The sequence below is a fragment of the Drosophila bipectinata genome, chromosome 2L (genome assembly GCF_030179905.1).
Source record: "Drosophila bipectinata strain 14024-0381.07 chromosome 2L, DbipHiC1v2, whole genome shotgun sequence".
Taxonomy (NCBI): domain Eukaryota; kingdom Metazoa; phylum Arthropoda; class Insecta; order Diptera; family Drosophilidae; genus Drosophila; species Drosophila bipectinata.
In genome coordinates, this window is record NC_091736.1 from 16,074,738 (window position 1) to 16,096,053 (window position 21,316).

At 44.4% G+C, this 21,316-nt stretch overlaps 8 protein-coding genes across 9 annotated transcripts; 4 read left to right on the forward strand and 4 right to left on the reverse strand.

Moving 5' to 3' along the window:
- The first annotated feature begins 52 nt into the window (after positions 1 to 52).
- On the forward strand, positions 53 to 2,798 carry LOC108126101 (uncharacterized). The gene is made up of 2 exons (XM_017242544.3): positions 53 to 331; positions 386 to 2,798. The coding sequence occupies exon 2, from the start codon at positions 401 to 403 to the stop codon at positions 1,757 to 1,759; it is 1,359 nt and encodes a 452-aa protein (XP_017098033.2). The 5' UTR covers positions 53 to 331; positions 386 to 400; the 3' UTR covers positions 1,760 to 2,798.
- Positions 2,799 to 3,368: 570 nt separating this feature from the next.
- Positions 3,369 to 4,757, forward strand: LOC108125790 (osteocalcin 2-like). The gene has a single exon (XM_017242120.3). It carries the CDS (start codon positions 3,501 to 3,503, stop codon positions 4,614 to 4,616), a length of 1,116 nt encoding a protein of 371 aa, XP_017097609.3. The 5' UTR covers positions 3,369 to 3,500; the 3' UTR covers positions 4,617 to 4,757.
- A 178-nt stretch (positions 4,758 to 4,935) lies between these two features.
- On the forward strand, positions 4,936 to 7,853 carry Naglu (N-acetyl-alpha-glucosaminidase). The gene is made up of 2 exons (XM_017242380.3): positions 4,936 to 5,415; positions 5,722 to 7,853. The coding sequence occupies exons 1-2, from the start codon at positions 5,179 to 5,181 to the stop codon at positions 7,795 to 7,797; spliced, it is 2,313 nt and encodes a 770-aa protein (XP_017097869.2). The 5' UTR covers positions 4,936 to 5,178; the 3' UTR covers positions 7,798 to 7,853.
- Positions 7,854 to 7,973: 120 nt separating this feature from the next.
- On the reverse strand, positions 7,974 to 13,320 carry emb (exportin-1 emb). 2 transcript variants are annotated; one of them, XR_011442125.1, is made up of 8 exons: positions 13,071 to 13,320; positions 10,979 to 12,743; positions 10,545 to 10,915; positions 9,998 to 10,477; positions 9,579 to 9,911; positions 9,152 to 9,517; positions 8,810 to 9,088; positions 7,974 to 8,321 (listed from the first exon to the last, which is right to left on the reverse strand). XR_011442125.1 is itself a non-coding variant. In XM_017242379.3 (7 exons), exons 2-7 carry the CDS (start codon positions 12,474 to 12,476, stop codon positions 8,939 to 8,941), a joined length of 3,198 nt encoding a protein of 1,065 aa, XP_017097868.1. In that variant the 5' UTR covers positions 12,477 to 12,743; positions 13,071 to 13,320; the 3' UTR covers positions 7,974 to 8,938. The 2 variants fall into 2 exon arrangements, 1 of the variants encoding a protein (XP_017097868.1); XM_017242379.3 differs by having other exon boundaries at positions 7,974 to 9,088.
- A 203-nt stretch (positions 13,321 to 13,523) lies between these two features.
- On the forward strand, positions 13,524 to 15,052 carry fy (fuzzy planar cell polarity protein-like protein). Its single transcript, XM_017242545.3, has 3 exons — positions 13,524 to 13,682; positions 13,740 to 14,851; positions 14,913 to 15,052. Exons 1-3 carry the CDS (start codon positions 13,605 to 13,607, stop codon positions 14,968 to 14,970), a joined length of 1,248 nt encoding a protein of 415 aa, XP_017098034.2. The 5' UTR covers positions 13,524 to 13,604; the 3' UTR covers positions 14,971 to 15,052.
- A 119-nt stretch (positions 15,053 to 15,171) lies between these two features.
- Positions 15,172 to 16,160, reverse strand: LOC108126103 (uncharacterized). Its single transcript, XM_017242546.3, has one exon. The coding sequence runs from the start codon at positions 16,141 to 16,143 to the stop codon at positions 15,226 to 15,228; it is 918 nt and encodes a 305-aa protein (XP_017098035.2). The 5' UTR covers positions 16,144 to 16,160; the 3' UTR covers positions 15,172 to 15,225.
- Positions 16,161 to 16,611: 451 nt separating this feature from the next.
- Positions 16,612 to 18,046, reverse strand: LOC108125791 (uncharacterized). The gene is made up of 2 exons (XM_017242121.3): positions 17,386 to 18,046; positions 16,612 to 17,120 (listed from the first exon to the last, which is right to left on the reverse strand). Exons 1-2 carry the CDS (start codon positions 17,843 to 17,845, stop codon positions 16,612 to 16,614), a joined length of 969 nt encoding a protein of 322 aa, XP_017097610.2. The 5' UTR covers positions 17,846 to 18,046.
- Positions 18,047 to 18,810: 764 nt separating this feature from the next.
- LOC108125842 (dentin sialophosphoprotein) lies at positions 18,811 to 21,018 on the reverse strand. The gene has a single exon (XM_017242183.3). It carries the CDS (start codon positions 21,001 to 21,003, stop codon positions 18,874 to 18,876), a length of 2,130 nt encoding a protein of 709 aa, XP_017097672.3. The 5' UTR covers positions 21,004 to 21,018; the 3' UTR covers positions 18,811 to 18,873.
- Between the last annotated feature and the right edge of the window lie 298 nt (positions 21,019 to 21,316).

A 21,316-nucleotide genomic window follows, 5' to 3' on the forward strand; every position in this document is an offset into this window, starting at 1 on the left:
TTTATTGCCCTTCCCAACACTATCTTATCGTTTTATCGATATCTTGCTTAGAGTTGCCAACTACCGATAGGGCCATCTTTGCTTTTGCATTTGCAAAACAATAAGGAATGAAGTTGGATTAATATTTAAATGGCCATTACTTTGTCCACATTAATTACTCTGGACAAAGCACGGAAGTGTATTCCAAAAGGACTCATCATCTGCCAGCCCAGGGAGCCCTCTCAGCGCTCGGTAGTGTTGCCAGTGGGTGGTGGTGGGTGGCGCGCTTATCAGCCTACGTAGAGGCGCCCATGCCCGCTGCGATAAGAAATAGGCGGAACCGCCCGTCCAGGTATGCATAATCGTTACCCCTAAAGTGGCAGCTGCCTAAGTTTTATTTATGCAGGTGCTTGCTATTATCATGGGGTGCATTACCAGTACAAGTAAGCTGAACGAACTGAGGAGTCACGAAAATGTTTTTCGAGTGAGGGTGGCCCATCTGCAGCCCTCCCCTGGCACGCCCACCATTCGCAGCGGCTACCTTGAGCTGACGCCACGGGAACTGATCTTCCAATCACCCGGCTGCGAACCAATTATATGGGCTCTGCAGCATCTGAGACGCTATGGTCTCAACGCGGACCTCTTTTCATTTGAAGCGGGTCGTAGGTGCATGTCTGGACCTGGCATTTACACCTTTAGAGTGCAAAATGCCGAGTTGCTTTATCCTATGTTCCAACGCTACATAAATGCCGTGAATACCGATGCTTTTGCCCAGGTGGAAAGGGACCGCGTCAACTCCGCCCACTCGGTGTCCACGATGATGGGCCGTACGGATGGAAATCCACACAGCAACAACTATTTGGAGCCGGCTCCACTGATAAGTCGACAGCTTGGAAATTCCCTGACCGATGGCCCGCATCCCAGTGCATTGCATTTGCTGCAGGCCAATGATAGCCAATCAGATGACACGCCACCTAATCTGCAGTCTCCTGGTCTGATTCCCAACGCTTATTTTGATCAGCCCTTGAGAACCCTACAGGAGTGTTGCCTTGATGGGACCTCGCCGGACTTGCTGGCCACACCACCTTCTGGGAACAGATTGAGCTCACGAAGACGTACTCTGGATTTGCCACCCCAGGAATCTGCACCTCCGCCGGCCCCAGTCTTAAGTCCCAATGAATCCGTGCACATGTACGCCAATGTAGAGGCCATGATCTTCGATTTAAGCAATGAGCGTTGTTATGAGAATGTAAATCGACTGGAACTGCCGATCTCCGTACCGTCGAGGGAGTCAGTTGTACAACAGGAGCCAGCTACCCCGACAAGCTTGGCGGGTAGCAGTGGCGTCAACTACATTGTCTTAGATCTGGATCAGCCCAAAAGTCCTGCTCCTCCGTCTGGATCGCCGAAAACATTTAACGGCTTTGGCAGTGGTTTGTCTTTGGTTTCAACTAAAGCTGCGGTCACGGCTCCGGTTACTCCGGAGGCAAGTTTAGCCCTAGACGTTCCCGCGGCTCCGACTCAAACCCAAAGCCTCAACAGCGTATCAGCGGCGGCCGCTAATGATGCAGGAGAGCCTCCGTCGAACAGAAACTCTGAATGCTCAGGCACCCAAGGATACTCTACTATCGATTTCATTCGCACATACGCGTTGAACAAATCCTCGTCAGAGCTGCCGGAACAGGTAACCCACCGACAGCATCCTGCACATGAGGCTGAGGAGCTGAGGATCACCAGGCACAGCAAATGCATTCGAAAAGCGTACTCAATAAGCGAATGAGTTGAGATTGCTCAAGTCAAAGCAAAGGGCACAACGAATTTATAAAAACAAGGTGTTTTCCAAATCCCACAACTAAAGGGGACTAGAGTGAGGAACCAGTTATTATTTCTGTGGCTTTTGATTGCTAAATTGACCAAATCCAATTCAGTTTCGAGGGTTTTAAACTTTAAAGAACAAGGAATATGTTTCTTACTTTTGTTTTATGATAATCATTTCAATTCAGTTTAAAATTGATAAATGTTACAAGTTTGGAACCTCTTCCAAAACATAAAGGTTTTCGGAAATGTGCAGCACAACGAATTAACCACAATCGATGATATTGGATAGATGGTATTACATAGATTGTGGTAAAGTGGAATTGAAGTGATTTGCCAAAGAGTTGTTTTGCTTCCCTCTGAGCCAAACAAGCAACAATATTAAATCCAGGTTGTTTTAGTAGTCAGTACTATCCCCCACGCGCAGACATGACTTGCATACGTACTTAGTTAATATTTAAGCATAGTTTTTAGCGTTCATTAGAGATTAGATGGTTTTGTGTACGTGCCAGCGGCTGTTAAAACTAGTCATTTTTTGGATTTTTGTGCAAATTTATCATAGTGAGCAACACGAAAGGCTTTTAACATTTAAATTGTAAATGGTATGTAGATGTGTAAGCATAGCACCTAAGTACCAATATATACATCTGCGTACACTCAAAACGTAATTGTGTACGATCGTTGTTGGCCAAGGCTTTATAATTGTATTTTGTTGCAACATAAAAAACAAAACAAAACGATGGCAGCAAGCATTGCGTTGCATTGTCCGCTGTGAGTTTCTAATTTTTTACATAAATATACCGCTAAATTGTTAAACCCCAGTTGTTAGGAATATTATATACACTTCATCCTGGCCTCCAGGCTTGAATGATTAGACCGAAGATTTTTGCAGTTGCATAGATTTACATACATACTTACGATTGCGGCTCAGTCCGCGGCATAAACTATATTATTGTTAGTGTCTAAGACGAAATATGTGCAATAAAACTCAAATGATCTTGTAATTGTATCTTTTAAATACTGGACAACGAAAAACATATCTATTCTATTTGAAATCGTATTCTAATGGGTTGTGTGACCGTATGAGAATGTTTTGAAGTTTTTTGTTTCAGTGCTGCCCATTTCAAGAGAGATTAACCGTTATTTATTTTATACCAGAGATGAGGCACTCGATCACTGCATCAATGATCACTGAATCACTGAACCAATTAAACATAATCCCGATCACATTATACCTTAATTAATGTATGTCTACATTAATTTAGTCAACATTTTGATTCTTGGCCAAAAGGACTTAAAAGCTGAATAAGAAGATTTTGAAACACTGTTCTTCTCTAATTATCGGGACTTTTAGAACACTGTCAATTTTTGTAAAAAGATTTATCTTCCATTCCTTCAATTCGCGACATTTTCAAGATTAAACTTTGTAAATCCAAGTCCTAAGAACTACTTCTGAGAATAAGGTGAAGGTGAGTAAGTATTTTTAAGAAAATATAGCACTAACCGAAGTATTCTACAAAAAAAAGGGGAACAAATTTACCCGGGTGGCAACAGTTTGTGCTTTGGCGGCAACCCTTGATTTTCCTGTCAGAAGCTGAATATAACTTTTAAGGAAAACATCTCATTTATTCCTCGGAGCTTGATCGAAAGGTTGTCCCTTTCACTTCTGCTGTCTGTGAAGATTCGATTTTCTAAAAAAACTCATCATGTCCTACTTATCAAGGTCCAGGCGAGGGTCGCATTCAAGTTCAAGTTCGAACTCGTCCGGTATATCTAACGGCCTTGCCGACGAGGAAGACAACTTGGATACTGAAAGCGTGACAAGTGAGGATAGCGAGAGCAGCGTGCTAAGCGAGGCGAGTGTAGAAAGCCGTGTCAGTGTGGAAAGCCAGGAGAGTGTAGAAAGCCAAAGCAGCGTGGAAAGCCAGGAGAGTGTAGAAAGCCTTTCCAGTGTGGAAAGCCAGTGCAGCGTGGAAAGCCAGCAGAGTGTAGAAAGCATGGAAAGCCAGGCTACCCAAGAAACAAGCGGATCTAGTCGGGAAAGCGTGTACAGCGAGTATAGCCTGAACTCTGAGTTGAGCTATGATAGCCCTCCAGAAGATGAGGCCGGCGCAGAGGAAACATCGAGCTCATCAGCTACTACCATTTCATTACCCACACAGCGAGCTCCTTCTACCAGTAGTAGCTCTGGCCCTGACCGTCAACAAGTAGCCGAGTCCTCGGAGGCTGCGGAATCCAATCAGGAGGAAGGCAGGAACACTCCTCGGAATAGCGAGAGGAATGAGCCGAACGGAAACCTGTCCCCTGCGCGCCTCCAGCGCATCAACCGCTACTGCGATGATTGCATCGCCTGGATTGATTCCAACAACACAGGAGGGTCAGCGTCGGGAGCTCCAAATGTATTGCGTCACTTTCGCCGTACCAGGGAATCCACCTCGGTGGAGGTCTTTGTTCTATCTCCTATGGATATGATTCCTATTATTGATTGGATTCCTTATCCCACTGCCGACGTGGCCAGCGCATCAGCTCCACCGAGTCGACAGCATATTGATCCTGGTCCAACACCCACCACGAGCTCTACAAGACCGGATAGCAACGAGCTTTTGCCATCGCCACCGCCACCCAAGCGCATGTGTTACCATCCGGATCTGTACAAGTGCCCGGTGTGCCTGGATGTTGTGACCCATCGTGAGCCGGTCACCACCAAGTGCGGCCATGTCTTCTGCCGCATCTGCATCAAAACCGCCATTCGCACCATGCACAAATGTCCGATGTGCAACACGGCCCTAACCAATAATCAATATATGCGTATCTTCATATAACGTAGTCATATAAATTGATAGTCATCGAGCTTTGTATTGTATATATTTATATACTATGTCTAAAAACGATCGTTTGGCTATATGTACATCAAAACCAAGAACTGTAAAATGTGCGTGTGATTTGAAATTAAATAAATCCCTGCACTATTATAATATTTTTATTTTTTAAGTCATCTTCTGTTGAAAGTATAGTTGACTAAGTTATTTTTTATTTTGTGTGAAGAAGTATCTTAATTTAGTTTGAATATCACTTAATTTCAGTATAAAAACCATAAATGGGTGCCAGATTTTGATATCTGGTAGGCTGTGCCAATAAAATCATAATTGAAACTAGCATTCCCAATTTCTCGCTGTGTAGAGATAAGCAGAACATGATTGAAAGCAGCGGCGCTGCAATGAACTTGTCGCTGTTCTCGTTGCCCATCTATTGTCCGCTCATCTTCCTCACTTGGCGCTTGTTCCGCGAGAGAGCTTCGCTCGGTAGCTGTCAGTTAGTGGAGGAGGGTGTTTAATTGTGTTTGTGGCGTTGACATTGACACATGGGGATTAGCACCCAGCGAAGATGCATCTAAAATGGATTCTGGCCTTGGCCTTGCTGGAGGATCTTTATCTGGGCAGAGGAGAAGCTGCCGCTGGCCCTGACCTCGGGCACAAGCTGGCTGCTCACTTAGCTCCCAGTACGCCCTCCGAGGTTCAGGCTGAAGCTGCTAGGGCAGTGATTCGTCGACTGATCGGCCAGAAATCTGCCAAAAGGTTTCAAGTGGAGGTGGACAAGGGTCTGGAGCTGCGTAGCTTCAAGGTAAGTTGCTGATCCAAGCTTATAATATCGATTCCCCTTCCTTGATCTATCAAGAAACATGAGTACCAGTATGTTATCATACTTCCAAGTAAAATTTTCCATTATGCTGCTCCACTTAAGATTACTATCAGTGGCATAATTTTAGTGCAAATATTTATGGGCAGCCTCGATAGCAGCCCTCTAAAATGGGTAATTAAAAATATATTAAAATTATATTATTTAAATACTCATGTTTCTGGAATCTAGACCCTCATCATTTCCTCTATCCTTTCGCTCTAATCCTAATTATCCTCCTTAATCCCACAGATCACCAAGCTGGATAATGGCCGGATTTTGCTGACTGGCTGGGATGGTGTCTGCGCCTGCAAGGCCTTCCACTATTATTTGAAGTACTACCTCAACAAGGACGTCGACTGGTTCAAGATGCGCATCGAGCTTCCCGATAATCTGCGGCTACCCAATGCTACCATTGAGTCCAGCTCGGCAAGTCCGATCATCTACCACCAGAACGTGTGCACCTGGGGCTACAGCTTCGCCTGGTGGAGCTTCGAACAGTGGCGTCGTCATCTGGACTGGATGGCTCTGATGGGCATCAACCTATCCATAGCACCGATTCAGGAGGCCATCTGGGCGGAGGTGTATACGGAGATGGGTCTTAGTAGGGAGGAGATTGATGACCATTTGGCGGGACCTGCTTTCCAGGCCTGGCAGCGCATGGGAAATATTAGAGGATGGGCTGGACCCCTGAAACCGGAGTGGCGCCAGTTCCAGCTACTTCTGCAGCAGGAGATCCTGAGCGCCCAACGTAACCTAGGCATGAGTGTGGCCCTGCCTGCTTTTGCCGGCCATGTGCCCAGGGCCTTGAGCCGTTTGCATCCGAATACCAGCTTCACAGATGTCCAACGATGGAACCACTTCCCCGATCGCTACTGTTGTGGATTATTTGTGGAGCCCACAGAGCCGTTATTTCAAGAAATAGCCACCAGCTTCCTGCAACGTGTTGTGGCCATATATGGTTCCAATCACATCTTCTTCTGCGACCCCTTCAACGAACTGGAACCACCGGTGGCTAAGCCGGAGTACATGCGATCCACGGCGGCTGCAATACACAACTCCATGACGGCTGTCGATCCGGAGGCCATTTGGCTACTGCAGGGCTGGATGTTCGTGAAGAATCCATTCTGGACACCGGACATGGCGGAGGCCTTCCTTACGGCCGTGCCCCGCGGCAGAATCCTTGTGCTGGACCTCCAAAGCGAGCAGTTCCCGCAGTACGAGCTCACCCAATCCTACTTTGGCCAGCCGTTCATCTGGTGCATGCTGCACAATTTCGGTGGCACTTTGGGCATGTTTGGATCGGCTAAGCTGATCAATTCCGGGATCGAATCGGCACGGAGAATGCCCAACAGCAGTATTGTGGGCACGGGCATCACTCCCGAGGGAATTGGCCAAAACTACGTCGTGTACTCCTTAACGTTGGAGCGGGGCTGGAGTCGGAACTCTATTGACTTGGATAGTTGGTTTCGCCAGTACACCTTATCCCGCTACGGAGTCAAGGATGAGAGCCTGGAAAATGTCTGGTTGCTACTAAAGAATAGTGTTTACTCATTTCATGGACTTCAGAAGATGCGGGGGCAGTACATGGTCACCAGAAGACCTTCTTTCAACCATGATCCCTTCACTTGGTACAACGCCAGCGATGTTCTGGAAGCCTGGCATCTGCTACTCTCCGCCAGGGCCATTATACCGCTAGAGGACGACCGATACGATGTCTACGAGCATGATCTGGTGGACATTACCCGGCAGTTCCTGCAGATTACTGCAGATCAGTTGTATGTGAACCTTAAATCGTCCTTCAGAAAGCGTCAGGTGCCGCGTTTTGAGTTCCTCAGCTCCCGGCTGCTACAGTTGTTCGATGACTTGGAGCTGATCCTGTCAAGCGGAAGGAATTTCCTGCTGGGCAACTGGCTGGAGCAGGCCAAGCAAGTGGCGCCCCAACCCGAAGACCGCAAAAGCTTTGAGTTCAATGCCAGGAATCAGATCACTGCCTGGGGTCCGGATGGCCAGATACTGGACTACGCATGCAAGCAATGGTCGGGTCTGGTGAAGGACTACTACAAGCCACGGTGGTCTCTCTTCTTCGACGATGTGGGAGTGGCCCTGCACTCGCAGCGACCCTTCAATGGCTCCGCCTTCAAGCAAAAGGTCTCGCAGAGAATCGAACTACCTTTTAGCAACAAAACGGATATATATCCTACAGAGCCTATAGATAATGTCTGGTTTATATCGCACACAATCTTTGAGAGGTGGATGGGCTATACGAAGGACACTCAGTTTCTCCATAACAATCGGTTGGCAGTGCCTAGAAAGCCGGGTGTCTAATATTAATTTGTAATTCCTTAAATTTTAAAAATAACTGACAAATAAAAATTTAATAAAAAGCTCTGAGAGCAGACTTTAGATTTTATCTGAAGGATTTCCCCAAAATCAGGACCTTTTTGGATCCAACCATTAAATAAATACAAAACAAGTTTTAAATTATGCATCATACATCAATGTAGTTTTAATTGATTTTTATTTAAATTAATGTACAAACTAATTATGTAAAAATTTAAACATCATCATTAATACGCAATTTTGGGGTTATTTTTTTTGTTTTTCTTTTTTTTTTTTGTGTATCTGTGATCTGGGTATTTGCATTTAGTTCTATGTTCAATTTATATTTTTCGCTTATCTTGTTTGTTGCACAGAGTACAGGACTTGATCCTAGTAATGATGCAGTGTTTTTGTTGTTCATCTCCTCCTCATTATGTTCATCTTCATCATCATCATCATCCTCGTGTTAATGCTAAGTATTATGCAAACGGCTCTGCATACGCTTTACTTCCTTGATCTGTTAATGTCTACTACAAATAATTTTTACTTTAGGTTGGTTTTCCCCCTCCTATTGTTGTTGTTCTGAGAGGTGTGGGTGTGTGTTTGTTGTGTTTGTGTTTGTGTGTGTGTGTCTGTTCGCTCAAATATATATTCATTCATACTCTCGATAAATCTACAATTTTACTCATTTAAAAGTTCCAAACAAACATTATTTATAATTAGTACGATAAAGTTGTAATCTTTCGTATCGGTTACTACAAAATGTGGCGGGAGGCGGGGATCAGGGGATCAGGATCTGGCTGGGCACTAAATTTACGATGGTATGTCAAGGACAATGCGCAACAATATGTTAATCATATTAATGTATGTAATTGCGCAAGAATAACCATTATTTTCTCATTCACCATTAAACGCAACTATATCTGTTTAGGTATATGTGTATGCATGTGTGTGTGTGTGTGTGTGTAGGGTGGGTGTGTGGGTCTTGTGTGGGTGTATTTATATATATATAACGTACTTATATGCATTCAATCAAACAAACATTTATACTCTTTCTCGCTTGAGAAACACTCATACATCATCATCATCAACATCCTGGATCATTCTATCATAATCATTATTCTCAAGCATCGCTAGAAACTGCCCCTTACTCGTCCTGCATGTCCTCTGGCAGTTCGTGCGGATTCAACATGCCTGGAATTTGACGCTGCATCTGATGCTTGTTCGACTGCTCCTCGGCCAGGGCCGCTTCACGCTCCTCCAGATACAAATCGGAATCGTCTTCGCCGGTGGCCTCCTAAACGTCGCAATAGAATCTTTAAAATCTATTTTAAATAAATATCATCCATTGAATACTCACGCGAATCTGTATGAGAAAATCTCTCAAATGCTCCTTAAATGCTTGCACATTCTCGTCCAAATTAAACAGACCGGTAACAAAGACTTTTATCTGATTATCAGACAGATGATTGAAGGCCGATTTCAGCAGGGACGCGACATACTCCTGAATGAATATCATATTATCGGGTATCGGACCTAGGTCTACCGTTATCTTCCGGTTCTCCACCAGCGAGAACATGTACGCCAGAATAATGGCATGGTTCGGCAGTCCAGCTGTGTGAGAGGTGTCGGTGACCACAGAGAAGATTTGCATCAGAATGTCCGTAAAGTAGGTTTGATAGAAGCTTTGCGCCGCATCCGGATGCTGTTCCAGATTTTGCAGCATCTGTAATAGCAACCCAATACATATATTTGATTCGTTCCATTTATGAAATAGAAGTACTTACCTTGAAGAGGATATTCAATCCCATGTCGGCCACATTACGCATGGTGTGCTTAAATGCCCAAACCACAGAGTCAAAGACCAGTTTAAACTGGGCCGGCGGTATGTTCAGGAACGCCTTGAAGCAGTGCGCGTTAACCGCTTGGAGCAGCTCGTAGAAGCTGAGCCGATGCTGGGGGAAGTCCTCGAAGTTCTTGTTAATCATGTCCAGCGTGCACTCGAAGACGGCGTCGAAAATTTTTGGTACCTCATTGGTGATATGCTGTCGCAATTTATACACAATGGTAGCCATCGTACTCAGGACCTTGGGCTCTCGTGCCGATGGAACTTTACAGCGCTAAAATTATAAGAAATATATTTATTTTTAATGATTAGTTTATGAAAACATATAGCAGTTTATAGTATTGTTGTAGAGGACCTCACCTGATAGTCAAGCAATATAGCGTCCAGCAAGGGCGGTATAAAGTTATCCATCACCAACTGATTGTCATTGGATCGCGACACCCACTCGGATATCAAGTTGAGGGTCTCCTTCTTGACCACGTGCATGGTTTTGATCAGGGGCTGATTGTTCACATTAACACCATTCACTTCAATGGCCTGGATGATGTTCTCCGAGGTGATCTTGTAGACATTCAACATGTCCAAGTAGATTCGACCCAATTGAATAACGTATGCATGGCCCAAGGCCTTGCACGCAGCCACGTTCGTCTTGAGGATGCTTCCCAGCTGTTTCACTGCTGTCATGTTTTTCAGAAAATCGACGTTCTTCGAGGCTCGCGATATGATGTCGTCCCACACCTGGTTCGGGAGCTGCATATACCGCTCAATAAGGGCGTCCTGCTCTACCTGATATACCTGCGCGGAAATCATATATCCAACAGCCTCGTAAAATGTGTGAACCTATGAATTAAAAATTGGATTAGTACCATAGTACTATGCCTGATAGTTTGGAGAATGCTGATCTCACCTGCTGTGGCTGCAGATCACAGATGATGCTGCTCATTGTGCTGAGAATTTCATCGATGAAAGTGCATGCCTCGTTAGGCTGAATGGTGACAAAGTAGCGGCGGCACTTGATAGCAATCTTGATAAAGGTATCGCAGGCCATATCCTGGACACCGTCATGCGTCTCGTGCATAAATTCGAAGAGTTTGTTCACCACCGTCTTAAGGAATTTCCAGTGGGCGCGCAGGAAGCGCGGATACTGTCCCACCACATACATGATATTGGAGGCAATGATAGCCTTGTTGTCCTTGCCCTTCTTTTGTTCACATAGCCCCAATAAATCCTTGATGACGGTGACCAGAAACCGTTTTTCATCCTCCTCACAGAAAGCACCTAGGTACGTTTGGAATTAAAATAAATGGGTTTCACTGGCAAGAGTGCCGAATCTATGCTTACCGGATATAGAGCCTATAGCCCAGCACAACGTATTGAGGTTCTTCCAGGAGAACTCCGAGCCGTTAACCTGATTTAGCAGTTTCAATGTCATGATGCGGTCCGTGTCCACAGAGTCCAAATGAGTGAGAAAAACAAGCGTCTCGCGCATGTTCTTGTAAAGGTTGATCGAGTTTGTGTCCTTCATGAACTCACGGACGACCTCTCCGTTTTCATTCTCCACCACCAGCACTTCCTCCGGTTTGGCCATGCGCGAGATCATAATGAAGCGCACCTTGGAAAGAATTGGCGCATAAAAGCGGCGTCGGGGATAGACTTGTTGCCTCTTCGACGATTCCAGCGTGGGATGGAAGAACTCCGAGTTGTAGAGATCCTCCACCAGGCTGTTCCAGTACTCAAGACAGATCTTGAAAACCTCAACGTCCTCCACCTCGCTGATCATGACCAGATACATGAGCGCCTGATTCAGGTAGTCCACGTACTTGGCGTCCTCCACCAGCTTGCCGTGCTCCTTCAAAAAGGTGCACAGAAACATGGCCAGGTTGAGAACCAGCTCCTGCTCCGTGTCACTGCCGTGCTTGAACACATGGTTCATGTTCATATTTGGGCCGACGATCTGGTCCAGCTGCACCATCGTATCCTTGAAGAGCGTGGCGAAGTTCTCGTCATAATTGGTGGCCGTCAGACCGGCAATCTCCGACAGGCACTTCAGGGTCACGTTCCTGAACATGGGCACGCTGAGGAACTTGAAAATCAGCGTCTCGATCAGCGTCGTTTCGAAGATGTAGCCGAGTGGAATCCAGTTAAGGAAACGCAATAGCGTCTCCAGTGTCACGTGGATGAGGGCTGCGTTCATCGAGTTCTCCAGTACGAAGGAACAGAGCGTGAAAATCTGTGAGAACTCTGAGCACATGGTGTCCTTGAGGTGCTTAGCCTTTGTTTGCGTGATCTGACCCTGTGAGAAGTCAAACACTTCCTCGCTTAGATTCTTCAGGATAACCATGTTGTTCATGCAGAGACTCTCGTTTGTCTTTGACGCTCCGACAATGTCGCTGATAAAGGTCTCCCAGTTGCGGGGCCATTCACGCTTCAGGATCTGCACCAATATAATGTTCAATTTGTTCAAATAAACCTTGTTCTGCTCCATGACATTCGGATCGGAGGAGGTCTTGATGATCAGACTGACCACGTACTTCTTGATACCCTCACACTGGTTGCGCGGCAGCACCTTCCAGCGGGTTTTGATCACCTCCTCCAGAATTTGAAGCGCATAGAACTTTGTTTGCTGGTTCTGTGAGTACTCCAGTATACTGTCGACCCTGGTCCACGCTTCCGGATGCTCCTTTAATGTAGTGAGTATGTCCTGAGCTAAACGCAGTTGCTCCCCCTGCGCCGTGTACACCACCTCCACGATCTTATCCAACAGGTTGATGTCTAGCTTCTGCGTGAAGTCGAGCAGTTTGCTCGCCTCGTCCGACGTCAGCATCGTCGCCATCGCCATCGCTTTGTAGTAGAAGCGGCGTTCGCGTCTGCGTCGCTCGGCAGCTGTGTCCGCGTTAATCTTGGTAGCTTCTCGGCTTCCTCCTCCGGCTGAGCTGAGCTAAGCTGACTACGGATGTTATGAATCTCGATTTGGATTTGGCTCTGCGAGTGGCTACGGCTTGCGGTTCTTCTTCTTAAGCGTCTTCTTCTTGCTGTAATGACGGCGAGGAACGGAACGGCGGCTGCCGATCTGGATCTGGATCTGGTGCCGGGGCTGGAACTGGAGCTGAAAAAAACCAAAGGGCGCAAAATAGGACGTCAGTTATATTGCGTTTTTCGGCCTGCCAGGCAACCATATTCTTTTTTATTTTCCTATTTTCTTTTTTGGAACACTTTTACAACTACAAACGCATGCCTGCGCGCGCTTATACTTTTCGCACACTCACACAGACAGAGGACACACACACACACACACATACATAACACAAGCAAACGCATCGCCGCCGAGCTACTGCGGCGGCATTTCGCAATTATACCAAACTCCAATCCTCGCTTTCACTTTGTGGCCGTGCAAACGCCGACAATATTCGCGGATTTTAGTAATTCAGCTTACCTATTTCCGATTCCAGAAAAAAGCAGCGTGTAAAAACGACGACGACGGACAATGCGAAATGCAATTTGTGTGACAAGGTTGCCGTATTGTGATTAGCTTTGGTGCGTTATCCAGCACGATTGCGGCATGTGTCGCGTTGTATAGCACTGCTTTCAATGGAAATATATTTTGATTTCAATTATATTGAAATATTACATGATAATTTAGAAACAGTTAAACAATAAGCACAGTTATTTTTAATTCAGACCTTTTACAAATTTTTCCACTTATGAATTATAACATTGGTATAAAGTTGTATAGATCTGCTTTAAATGAAAATTTATGTTGATTTAAAAGTAACGTACAATAAAAGAAGACAATAAAATAAAGGTAACTGATTTCGAATACGGATCTTTTTTTAATTTTCCAGATAGATAACAAGCTTATTCAAAGATATTTTAAGTTTTTAAATTGTAAACAAAAACATATCGATAGTTTTCCTCCACTCGATTGCGCATTGAGGAGAGAAAATAAATAAAGCAACGGGCTCTCGCAATGTCTATTTATTTGTTATGTTTAACAACAAACGGCGGTTTGCCCGTGTTTACCAGAAAAAAGGGCGAATGCGACAATGTTAGTGTGATTTATTAAACCCACATTCCATTTAATTTATTGAAACATCTTCCCCAGCTTCCGTTTTCAACTGTTGCTTCTCTGAATGGCTTTCATATGTTCTTCAAGTCGTTGGGAATCCAACTGGAGGGCACGAGCACTACAAAGCCACCACCTCAGAATCAGGGTCAAGTCGAAGCTGAAGAGTGGACGTACATTTGGAGGGATCATAACGCAGTCACCCTGATTGTCTGTGGCAGCGGACTTGGATCGGAGCAGGTGCTCCAGACCTTAGCCGATCTGGTTTTTGGAGCAATATCTATGTTCATCACTCGTACTGCAGATATGGCTCATGCTGCTTTACTCGATCGGTTAAAGAAAGATGCCAAGAAATACGTACCTATTGTGGATGCAATTTTGGAGGCAGCATGTGTCGGCACACAGCTTCTCGGCTACACCGATTGTTTGTTGGCTGCAGAGAACGCGCCACTCCTGCAGAGCCTTAACGAATTCAGTGGACACTGTGGCTCCTTATTTTGCTGCCTGGTGGTGGGTCATCGCATCGCTGTAGCCACGGAGGGATGGTGGGATCTGGATACTAGAGATCGGGAGCTGTTGCTTTTTCTTCTGAACTCTTCCAGCAGTTTGCAGCATGATGTGCCTGTTTACTTGCCTGTAAAAAGCCCCAATATAGCGTACAGATTTGTGAGCATACCTGTGGCGCCTAACAGCGCCGTGTGCGTTTTATGCGGGGCGGAGAATGCCTCGTTTCGGGAGTTGCATGCGCATGCCATGAATGTGTACCGCAACGAGGGGAATCTGCTGGCCGCGGCAGAACGATGCATGCCTAGGAGCCTGCCGGAACACCTGGATATTGATGGCAATGTTCTGGCCATCATACTGATTAATCGACAAACGCGAAAGAGTCTTTTCACGAGAAACCTCAATCAAGCCGCGAGCGCCAAGCGTATTATCGTGGGCGAACTTCAGCGACTGGATATATTGAAGAAATTCTTCGACCAGACTATGGAGGCAGTTCACATGTTTGAGGCACAAAGCTCGAGCAACAAAGCTGCTCTTTTGGATCAGTATAGCTGCACGGACTACCACAAGTGTTATGCTACCGCTGATGACAATGGCAATGTCCTGTTTCTCCTGTTTGTAGCAGCCGTGCCCACGCATGCAATGAAGTATAAAATTCGCAATCAGCTTAAGAGTAACTGACCTTTCTAATTATATATTTTTTTTTAGGTTTCTGGCCCAACGAATCCACGGAAGTATTCTTCAAGAAAAGTCTGTGTGCTGGTGAACCAGACGTATTTTATTTTTATTTCCGCAAGACTGATATTATTTTAAACAACTTGGGATAAGGGAAAACCAGACTCTTTTTTTAGAGTTATACTTTTTAAGATACATCCGTCCATTTTTAGCTATACATAACCAAACTTAATACATTCATATTTTTAAGTTTTATATTTACAATAAAAAAAAAACTTCCATTAGGATAATACTTAAATAATTAACATGATTATTTCATTTTCAAACGTTTCAAATAGAAAAGTCTTTACCCTACAACAACATTGAGAGGTTGGCAAAACACCAGTTGATTGTTCCTCAATTGGAGAGGTTTGTTTTTGGGATCCAAATAGAATTGCAGTGTAGATCCAACAGTAACACCTGCCAAGCTAGATGGCAGTAGAATATTAAAGTTGTTTCCACTGTTTGTACCATTCACAGGTTCAACTAAGACCATTGAAAGGCCATGTTCCTGGGATATGTCTAGCACTGTTACCTTGTGAGTCGGATTCATTGTTTTCATATGTCGCTGACCCATGCGAACATTCTTTACCATTTTCACAAACTCATCAGCGAATCCTCCTTTAATGACGCGGCTTTGGAGTTTCGGAGTAGACTTCTTTTGGCTTGAAGGAATGTAGTGAGACGGGGATTGATCAGGAACTAGTTGGGTTATTGGCGAAGAATCAATGAAACTATCTTCGGATAAGTCCGAGCAGTTTGATTCGTTCAGCGATGCATTCAGTGATGTATTCATCAACTCTGTCCAAATCTGAGATGTCTTGAAAGAGCTGGTTAATTTTTTCGGCAATTTATCAGTGGTTGATGCTAATTTTGGGGACTTGGGGAATCTAGTATAGGTCTGGTGAATAGGTAATGCCTTGGCCCGACGCTTCATTCCTGGCCAACTGGTATTAAGTAGCTGCGTGGACGTGGAAGTGGCAGTGTCCTCTTCGGCATCCAGTTGGGTAACGCAGATTCTGGATGTTTTTAAAGTTTTCCAGGAATTCTTAAACCTTGATGGGGTACGATTGTACTGGATGGGCTCCACCAAGACCTTTCTTCCTGGCGAGCTGGAATCATTGCAGATATCGGTAATCCGAGCTTCCTTGATCCTTGTTGAGCCAACTTCCAGATCGTCCTGGCCGCCACCCGATCGAAAACAGAGTTTTCGTTTCGAGCTCATTATTTGAATTATAATTTGAATTTGGGCAACTACATTTCAGAGAAGTATTGTTAGAGTTCCGTTCACTCTGAGTTCTTGGTTGATTTGTTTCGTAGTTGCGGATCAAGTTATAAATATTTTAATATTTCTTTATTTCGAGTTCGCTCCGATACTCCGATAGGTACCGATTTCTCGGAGCAGTCGGTTTTTAGTGTTGGTAAGGGCGTAAATGCGCGCAAAGAGGTACAAGATTCAAAATCTCCCATTCACAAAGTTTAAATCAGTCTGCTTAAATCAGAAATAATTTTTTGCCCGGGTATATGGGGTCATCTAGTCTAAATAGTGCACTATTTCCATTTTTCAAACGAAATCTTATAATCGATTGTGGATTCTAATTTAATAAAAAATTATATTAAACCTCATTTTTATAATTATTTAATAATTTGTTTATAATGGCATATTTATGTAGTGTGTAGAATTGGTTCGCTATCAGTAGTTCAAAGGGGCATCAAGCTCCTCGACAGATCGTCGTTTGCGTTTTCCCACAATCGTGCCCAGACCAGAAACCGTGCCCAACTGGAGAAGAAGAGGATTGCTTACTAGGGCAGCCGCTATTCCCAAAACCGCAGCACTAGCCAGTGGAATTAAAAAGCTTTTGGCTAGGAGGGCTTTAGATGGCAGCTCAGCGTGACCCGGTCCTTTATGGGCGGCTAGTTCGTGGTGTTCCAGTGGGTACGGATATGCATACTCTGCGTGGGAAAAATGACCATGGCCCAGGTTGTGGCCCGGGCGTGATCCATAGACGTCAAAAGGAATACCAGCCTCTATACTCGAGCTACCATAATAGGCACCACTTCCTGCTCCGAATCCTGCGGCTCCGATTCCAGCTTCAGCTCCATGACCATGGGAAAACTCATAGGGATACGGATGAGAGTTGCTCTCAAAGCTGCCCACGGGCGGGGCGTGCGATGGGGCTTCCCCTGAGCTAGCGTAGTGACCTGGTTGTTGGATTTAGGCATATCATTAGGTTTAGATTAATCAATATTTTGTATATTTTGTTAAGAACTTAAGTAGGTCTTAACTTAAGTGATTAACATACAAACTTTATTTATAAACAACTAGCTTTAATCAATGAATTTGATGAATTCCCGTGAACCTCACGGGTACGTTTGCACCTTATTAATATGTTACATTATCTGCTATTGTGTCACTTTGAGGGAACCCCATTTAACTGATAAGTTCCCTATCAAAAGATTAACTTACCCACACTGATACGTTGTTGGACACCCGCACCGCCAAGACCGCGCCACTTTTTATACGTTTCACTTAGACTTTCACCGACACTGCCTAGGGAAGGATGTCCGTTGGTTCCGCTCAAAGGACTAGTTTCCAGGCCATCTACCGATTCTGGTCCTCTGTAGAATTCGGGGGGCGGGTCTAAGCTTTTTCCGGTGGCCGAACTGGACAGATCGAGATGGTTTCCTGACCTACCGGTCTCCCCTTCATCGCCAGTGGTGTTTTGGACCAGAGCTACACTAAGTCCTAGGCTCAAAACCAAAGCCTGAAGCTTCTGCCTGTTGGTGAACATTATGACTAAGCTCGGCAGCCATAATGTCATCGACTTTATAACAAAATTGGAGGGATTTAAAAAGACTGGCGACAAATTGTAGAGCTGCAATTTCTGGCGGGGATTCTGCTTGGCTGCCTCCATCAGTTGCGCCATCGCGTGGGGAATTTCACTTTTCTTGAGACATTTCGTCCAATCCCATCTAGTCGCTTCTATTTGGAAATGGTTAACTTAACTTGACTTCACATTAGCGAACGATAAGTTCATAATAATCCATTATACTTGCAGCGTAATAGATATAGTAGCTCGTATAATTTTCAGCTTTAGATTTTAAATATAATAGTTTAATTTTTTTGTTTTCTAGGCCTATGAAATGTATAATTTTTGTTATTTAAGTAAGATAAAAATCTAAATAAATCTTTAAACTTTTATAAGGGAAGTTGCATCGAGTTGCAATCTGCAATCATTTAATATTAGGTAAAATTTATTACTATATAGATCTTAATAATACAATTTCCACTAAGTTAATATAGTTAAACATTGTTTATAAATATGTAGAAAATATTTTCAGATTAATGATAAAAAACAAAAAGCAATATTTTCAGCATATTGCCGAAATGATTGCAATTCGCAGCCCGCAGGCAAGAATTGTTGGGAAATTATCGCCGTGCCGGATGGTTGACTGCAACAAAACGGCAGGAGATGGAAAACATGAACAATTTATTAATGTCTGTCCAATTTAGAAGGGGAGATGCAAAACGAGCTGCTGAAATGGCAGCTACTAATGTCTTATGTTTCCGGCAGACGCGATCCGATTGCAAAAAAAAACTGCTTGTCGCTGAAACGTGTCGCCTTATCGCACCTTTTTCTACTCGGAATTGCGTAGGCATTTCTTGGTATTTTGCTATCTCCTATCTCCTAAAAATATGAAATATTTTTCTACATGTATCACACGACTATATGCGATCTGCTGTAATCGAGCAACCGGTTCTAAATCACTATAACTTTTAACACAATCTTAAGCCAATTGGTAATAAATCTTATCAGGATGTCTTTTTTTATGACCTTCTGGCAAGCACAAATATAGACAGACTATTAATTGAAGGCAGTTTTATGTTAGGTTTCATTTGTTGTAATTTATTTTAAACCGATTTATCTTGACTATTAAACTATTTCCTCATAAACTACATGTTTGGATCGACTGACTTGAACTTATGTTGGACGCTATAGGTTTGGTCTTCTGGGGTAGGTTGCTGGGAACTATTGGCTTTAGTATATTGAAATGTGTGACAACTTATTTGGGATGTTGGGAATCCGGTAGGAGTCCTGACCCATGAAGCTGGACCTGAAGAACGGTATATGGGCGCTGGGTTTGTGGCTGTCTTCCTTTTGGCTTTACTGGAGAAATGCCTACATTTTTGTTTCCCTGTCGAAGAAGGTTTATCGACACAGCAATTGGCAAATGAAACCGACTTTTTAGGAGCCTTTTTTGAGAATGACTTCTTAAGACTCGAATGTACCGAAGGTGATTTTCCGGAAGAGACCTTGTTAGAGGAGGAGTTTCCAGGTAGATCTTCAGAATGTGGGCTTGAGACATCTATATTTCTTTTCTTATCATGGATCGTCGATGAACCAGATGCGATTCGAGATTTTTCTTCATTTTCTTCATCCTGGGAACTTTCTTGCCCTGAATCATCTACTTTACTATTTGTTTTGTTAAATAATGATACGGTACTATCATTATTAGTTTTAAGTAATTTGAGAGGTGCGATCCTCTCAACCTGAACGCTTCTTTCCGATTCCGATGGATCGACGAAATGCTCCATGGAACTTTCATGGGAGCGTTGAATTGGATATAATTTTGTTTTGGCATGATCCGAATGAGAATCAGCGGCCAGGTGAAGGTTTCGGGGACTCCCATCTTGATGGGTGTCTTCTATAATCCTTGATATGGACAGAGGGTAAACTATTTTTGCATCTTCCGATACCGCTTTAGGCGAATCATTTTGGTCAGGTTTGGATGGAGAAACTTCGGGAACCCCATTGTTGGCCTGATTTTCATTTTGAATGGGACTGGAAGTTGGGGAATTGTTGCCAGAGTCTATATCATCTGTATTTGGAAATAAATATGTTGGTCGTGGAGTTTTTGGATACTCGCGAGATACCATTGAAAGCACCTCTTCGTCTATTTTACTTTCGTTCACAACAGGTTCATCCAAATATCGAATCGAACTTGTCTCCTCGCCCATAGCCTCATCCTCACTTTTTATTTTTTTCAGCACTTCATTTGGATTCTTATTTTCATCGATTGAATCGGTGTTATTTTGGTTCTCCACATTTATGAGCTTTTCATCGTCAACAGCCCTCATATCCTCAGGTTCATTTTCAGGACTCTGCTCTGCATCTGCATCAATAGACTCTACATCGCCAGGATCGGAAGGAATATAGTCATGTATTAGCCGATTATGGAAACTGGCTTTTAGCTTGGGCGATGAGAGATTACTTTGGTCGTTAGATTTATCCGCAGATTTATCCGTGTCTATACCCATCGTCTTTTTCTGAGCGGCTTCCACGGCTACCGCTGCCGCTGCCACCATCGCTTTTCCCAAAGACTCGCATATCACCTTCAGGGCTGCCAGGTTAGGCAGTTCAGTGCCAGCCGCGCCAGCTTCTGTAGTATTGGTACCCTGATCCCGGTAGCCTTCATCCCCGGGCTCAGCCACTGGTGTCTGTTCGCGGTGACTGTTATTGAGAGTTTCCGGCTGCTCCTCCAATACCTCCTGTTGCGGGACTGTATTGCGTTGACAGGAGCACTGGCAGAAGCACCTCCTTGGGAGTCGAGCTTCGTCCTCGGTTGGGTATCGCCGTACTCCTGGACGAGGCCCAGGAGCCATCGGGTAGGTCCTCGCTGGTATAAATGAAGGCAACGGAGCCTGGGAATAGTTCTGACCACGACACTGGGTACAGCAGTTTCTTGGACTTCTGTTAGGACTTTGAGCCCTCATCTGTTTGGGAGGAGCTGCCATATCAGGTGCTCCTGGAATTCTTGTCCTATCTGGAACGCCTCTCTGAGCCGGTCCGGCTTGTGGGTCCGTGGGTCCAAAGTAAAGAGGTATCGCCTGAACAGAGTATGGCGTGGCCTGCCTGTTACTGTTATAGGGAATTGTCACCAGCTGGATAACAATGGTATTGGGTTGATCTTGACCAACATTGTCCTCGGCCTGAGGTGGGACCTTCGACTCCATGACTGAGAATTTTGTCACATCACTGTGATTGTGATGAGATTTAAGAAAATGTCGGTTTAAGGGGCCCATCCACAGGCGAGCATGTTCGACGAACATGTTCGCCTACTTCAATTTCATTTTCCCCACTAACTAGAGACAACATTCGTGCGAACATCATTTTTCGATAAATTTTCAAACTATCAATATATCAACGGACAACTATAGCGGCACTCTAATTGCACTTATGGCAATAAGTATTTGCCATAAATAATATTGCAAAATAATATGGCACTTTTTATTCATTTTTCTCTACCAAAACGTTTTTTCAAACTGACGTTCGTGCCAACATTGCCATCCATTTACGAACATGTTGTTGCAAACGTTGTCAAAATAGAAATATTTC

Bases quoted from the DNA above. Each gene is read 5' to 3' on its own strand.
- LOC108126101 (XM_017242544.3), top strand. From the start codon at position 401: ATGGGGTGCATTACCAGTACAAGTAAGCTGAACGAACTGAGGAGTCAC.
- LOC108125790 (XM_017242120.3), top strand. From the start codon at position 3,501: ATGTCCTACTTATCAAGGTCCAGGCGAGGGTCGCATTCAAGTTCAAGT.
- Naglu (XM_017242380.3), top strand. From the start codon at position 5,179: ATGCATCTAAAATGGATTCTGGCCTTGGCCTTGCTGGAGGATCTTTAT. The intron at 5,416-5,721 runs GTAAGTTGCTGA...TTAATCCCACAG, and splicing joins TGGAGCTGCGTAGCTTCAAG to ATCACCAAGCTGGATAATGG.
- emb (XM_017242379.3), bottom strand. From the start codon at position 12,476: ATGGCGATGGCGACGATGCTGACGTCGGACGAGGCGAGCAAACTGCTC. The intron at 9,912-9,997 runs GTGAGGTCCTCT...TTATAATTTTAG, and splicing joins CTATATTGCTTGACTATCAG to CGCTGTAAAGTTCCATCGGC. The intron at 9,089-9,151 runs GTGAGTATTCAA...TGCGACGTTTAG, and splicing joins ATTTTCTCATACAGATTCGC to GAGGCCACCGGCGAAGACGA.
- fy (XM_017242545.3), top strand. From the start codon at position 13,605: ATGTCTATTTATTTGTTATGTTTAACAACAAACGGCGGTTTGCCCGTG. The intron at 13,683-13,739 runs GTTAGTGTGATT...CATCTTCCCCAG, and splicing joins AAAAGGGCGAATGCGACAAT to CTTCCGTTTTCAACTGTTGC. The intron at 14,852-14,912 runs GTATAAAATTCG...ATTTTTTTTTAG, and splicing joins GTGCCCACGCATGCAATGAA to GTTTCTGGCCCAACGAATCC.
- LOC108126103 (XM_017242546.3), bottom strand. From the start codon at position 16,143: ATGAGCTCGAAACGAAAACTCTGTTTTCGATCGGGTGGCGGCCAGGAC.
- LOC108125791 (XM_017242121.3), bottom strand. From the start codon at position 17,845: ATGGCGCAACTGATGGAGGCAGCCAAGCAGAATCCCCGCCAGAAATTG. The intron at 17,121-17,385 runs GTAAGTTAATCT...TCCAACAACCAG, and splicing joins CCAACAACGTATCAGTGTGG to GTCACTACGCTAGCTCAGGG.
- LOC108125842 (XM_017242183.3), bottom strand. From the start codon at position 21,003: ATGGGCCCCTTAAACCGACATTTTCTTAAATCTCATCACAATCACAGT.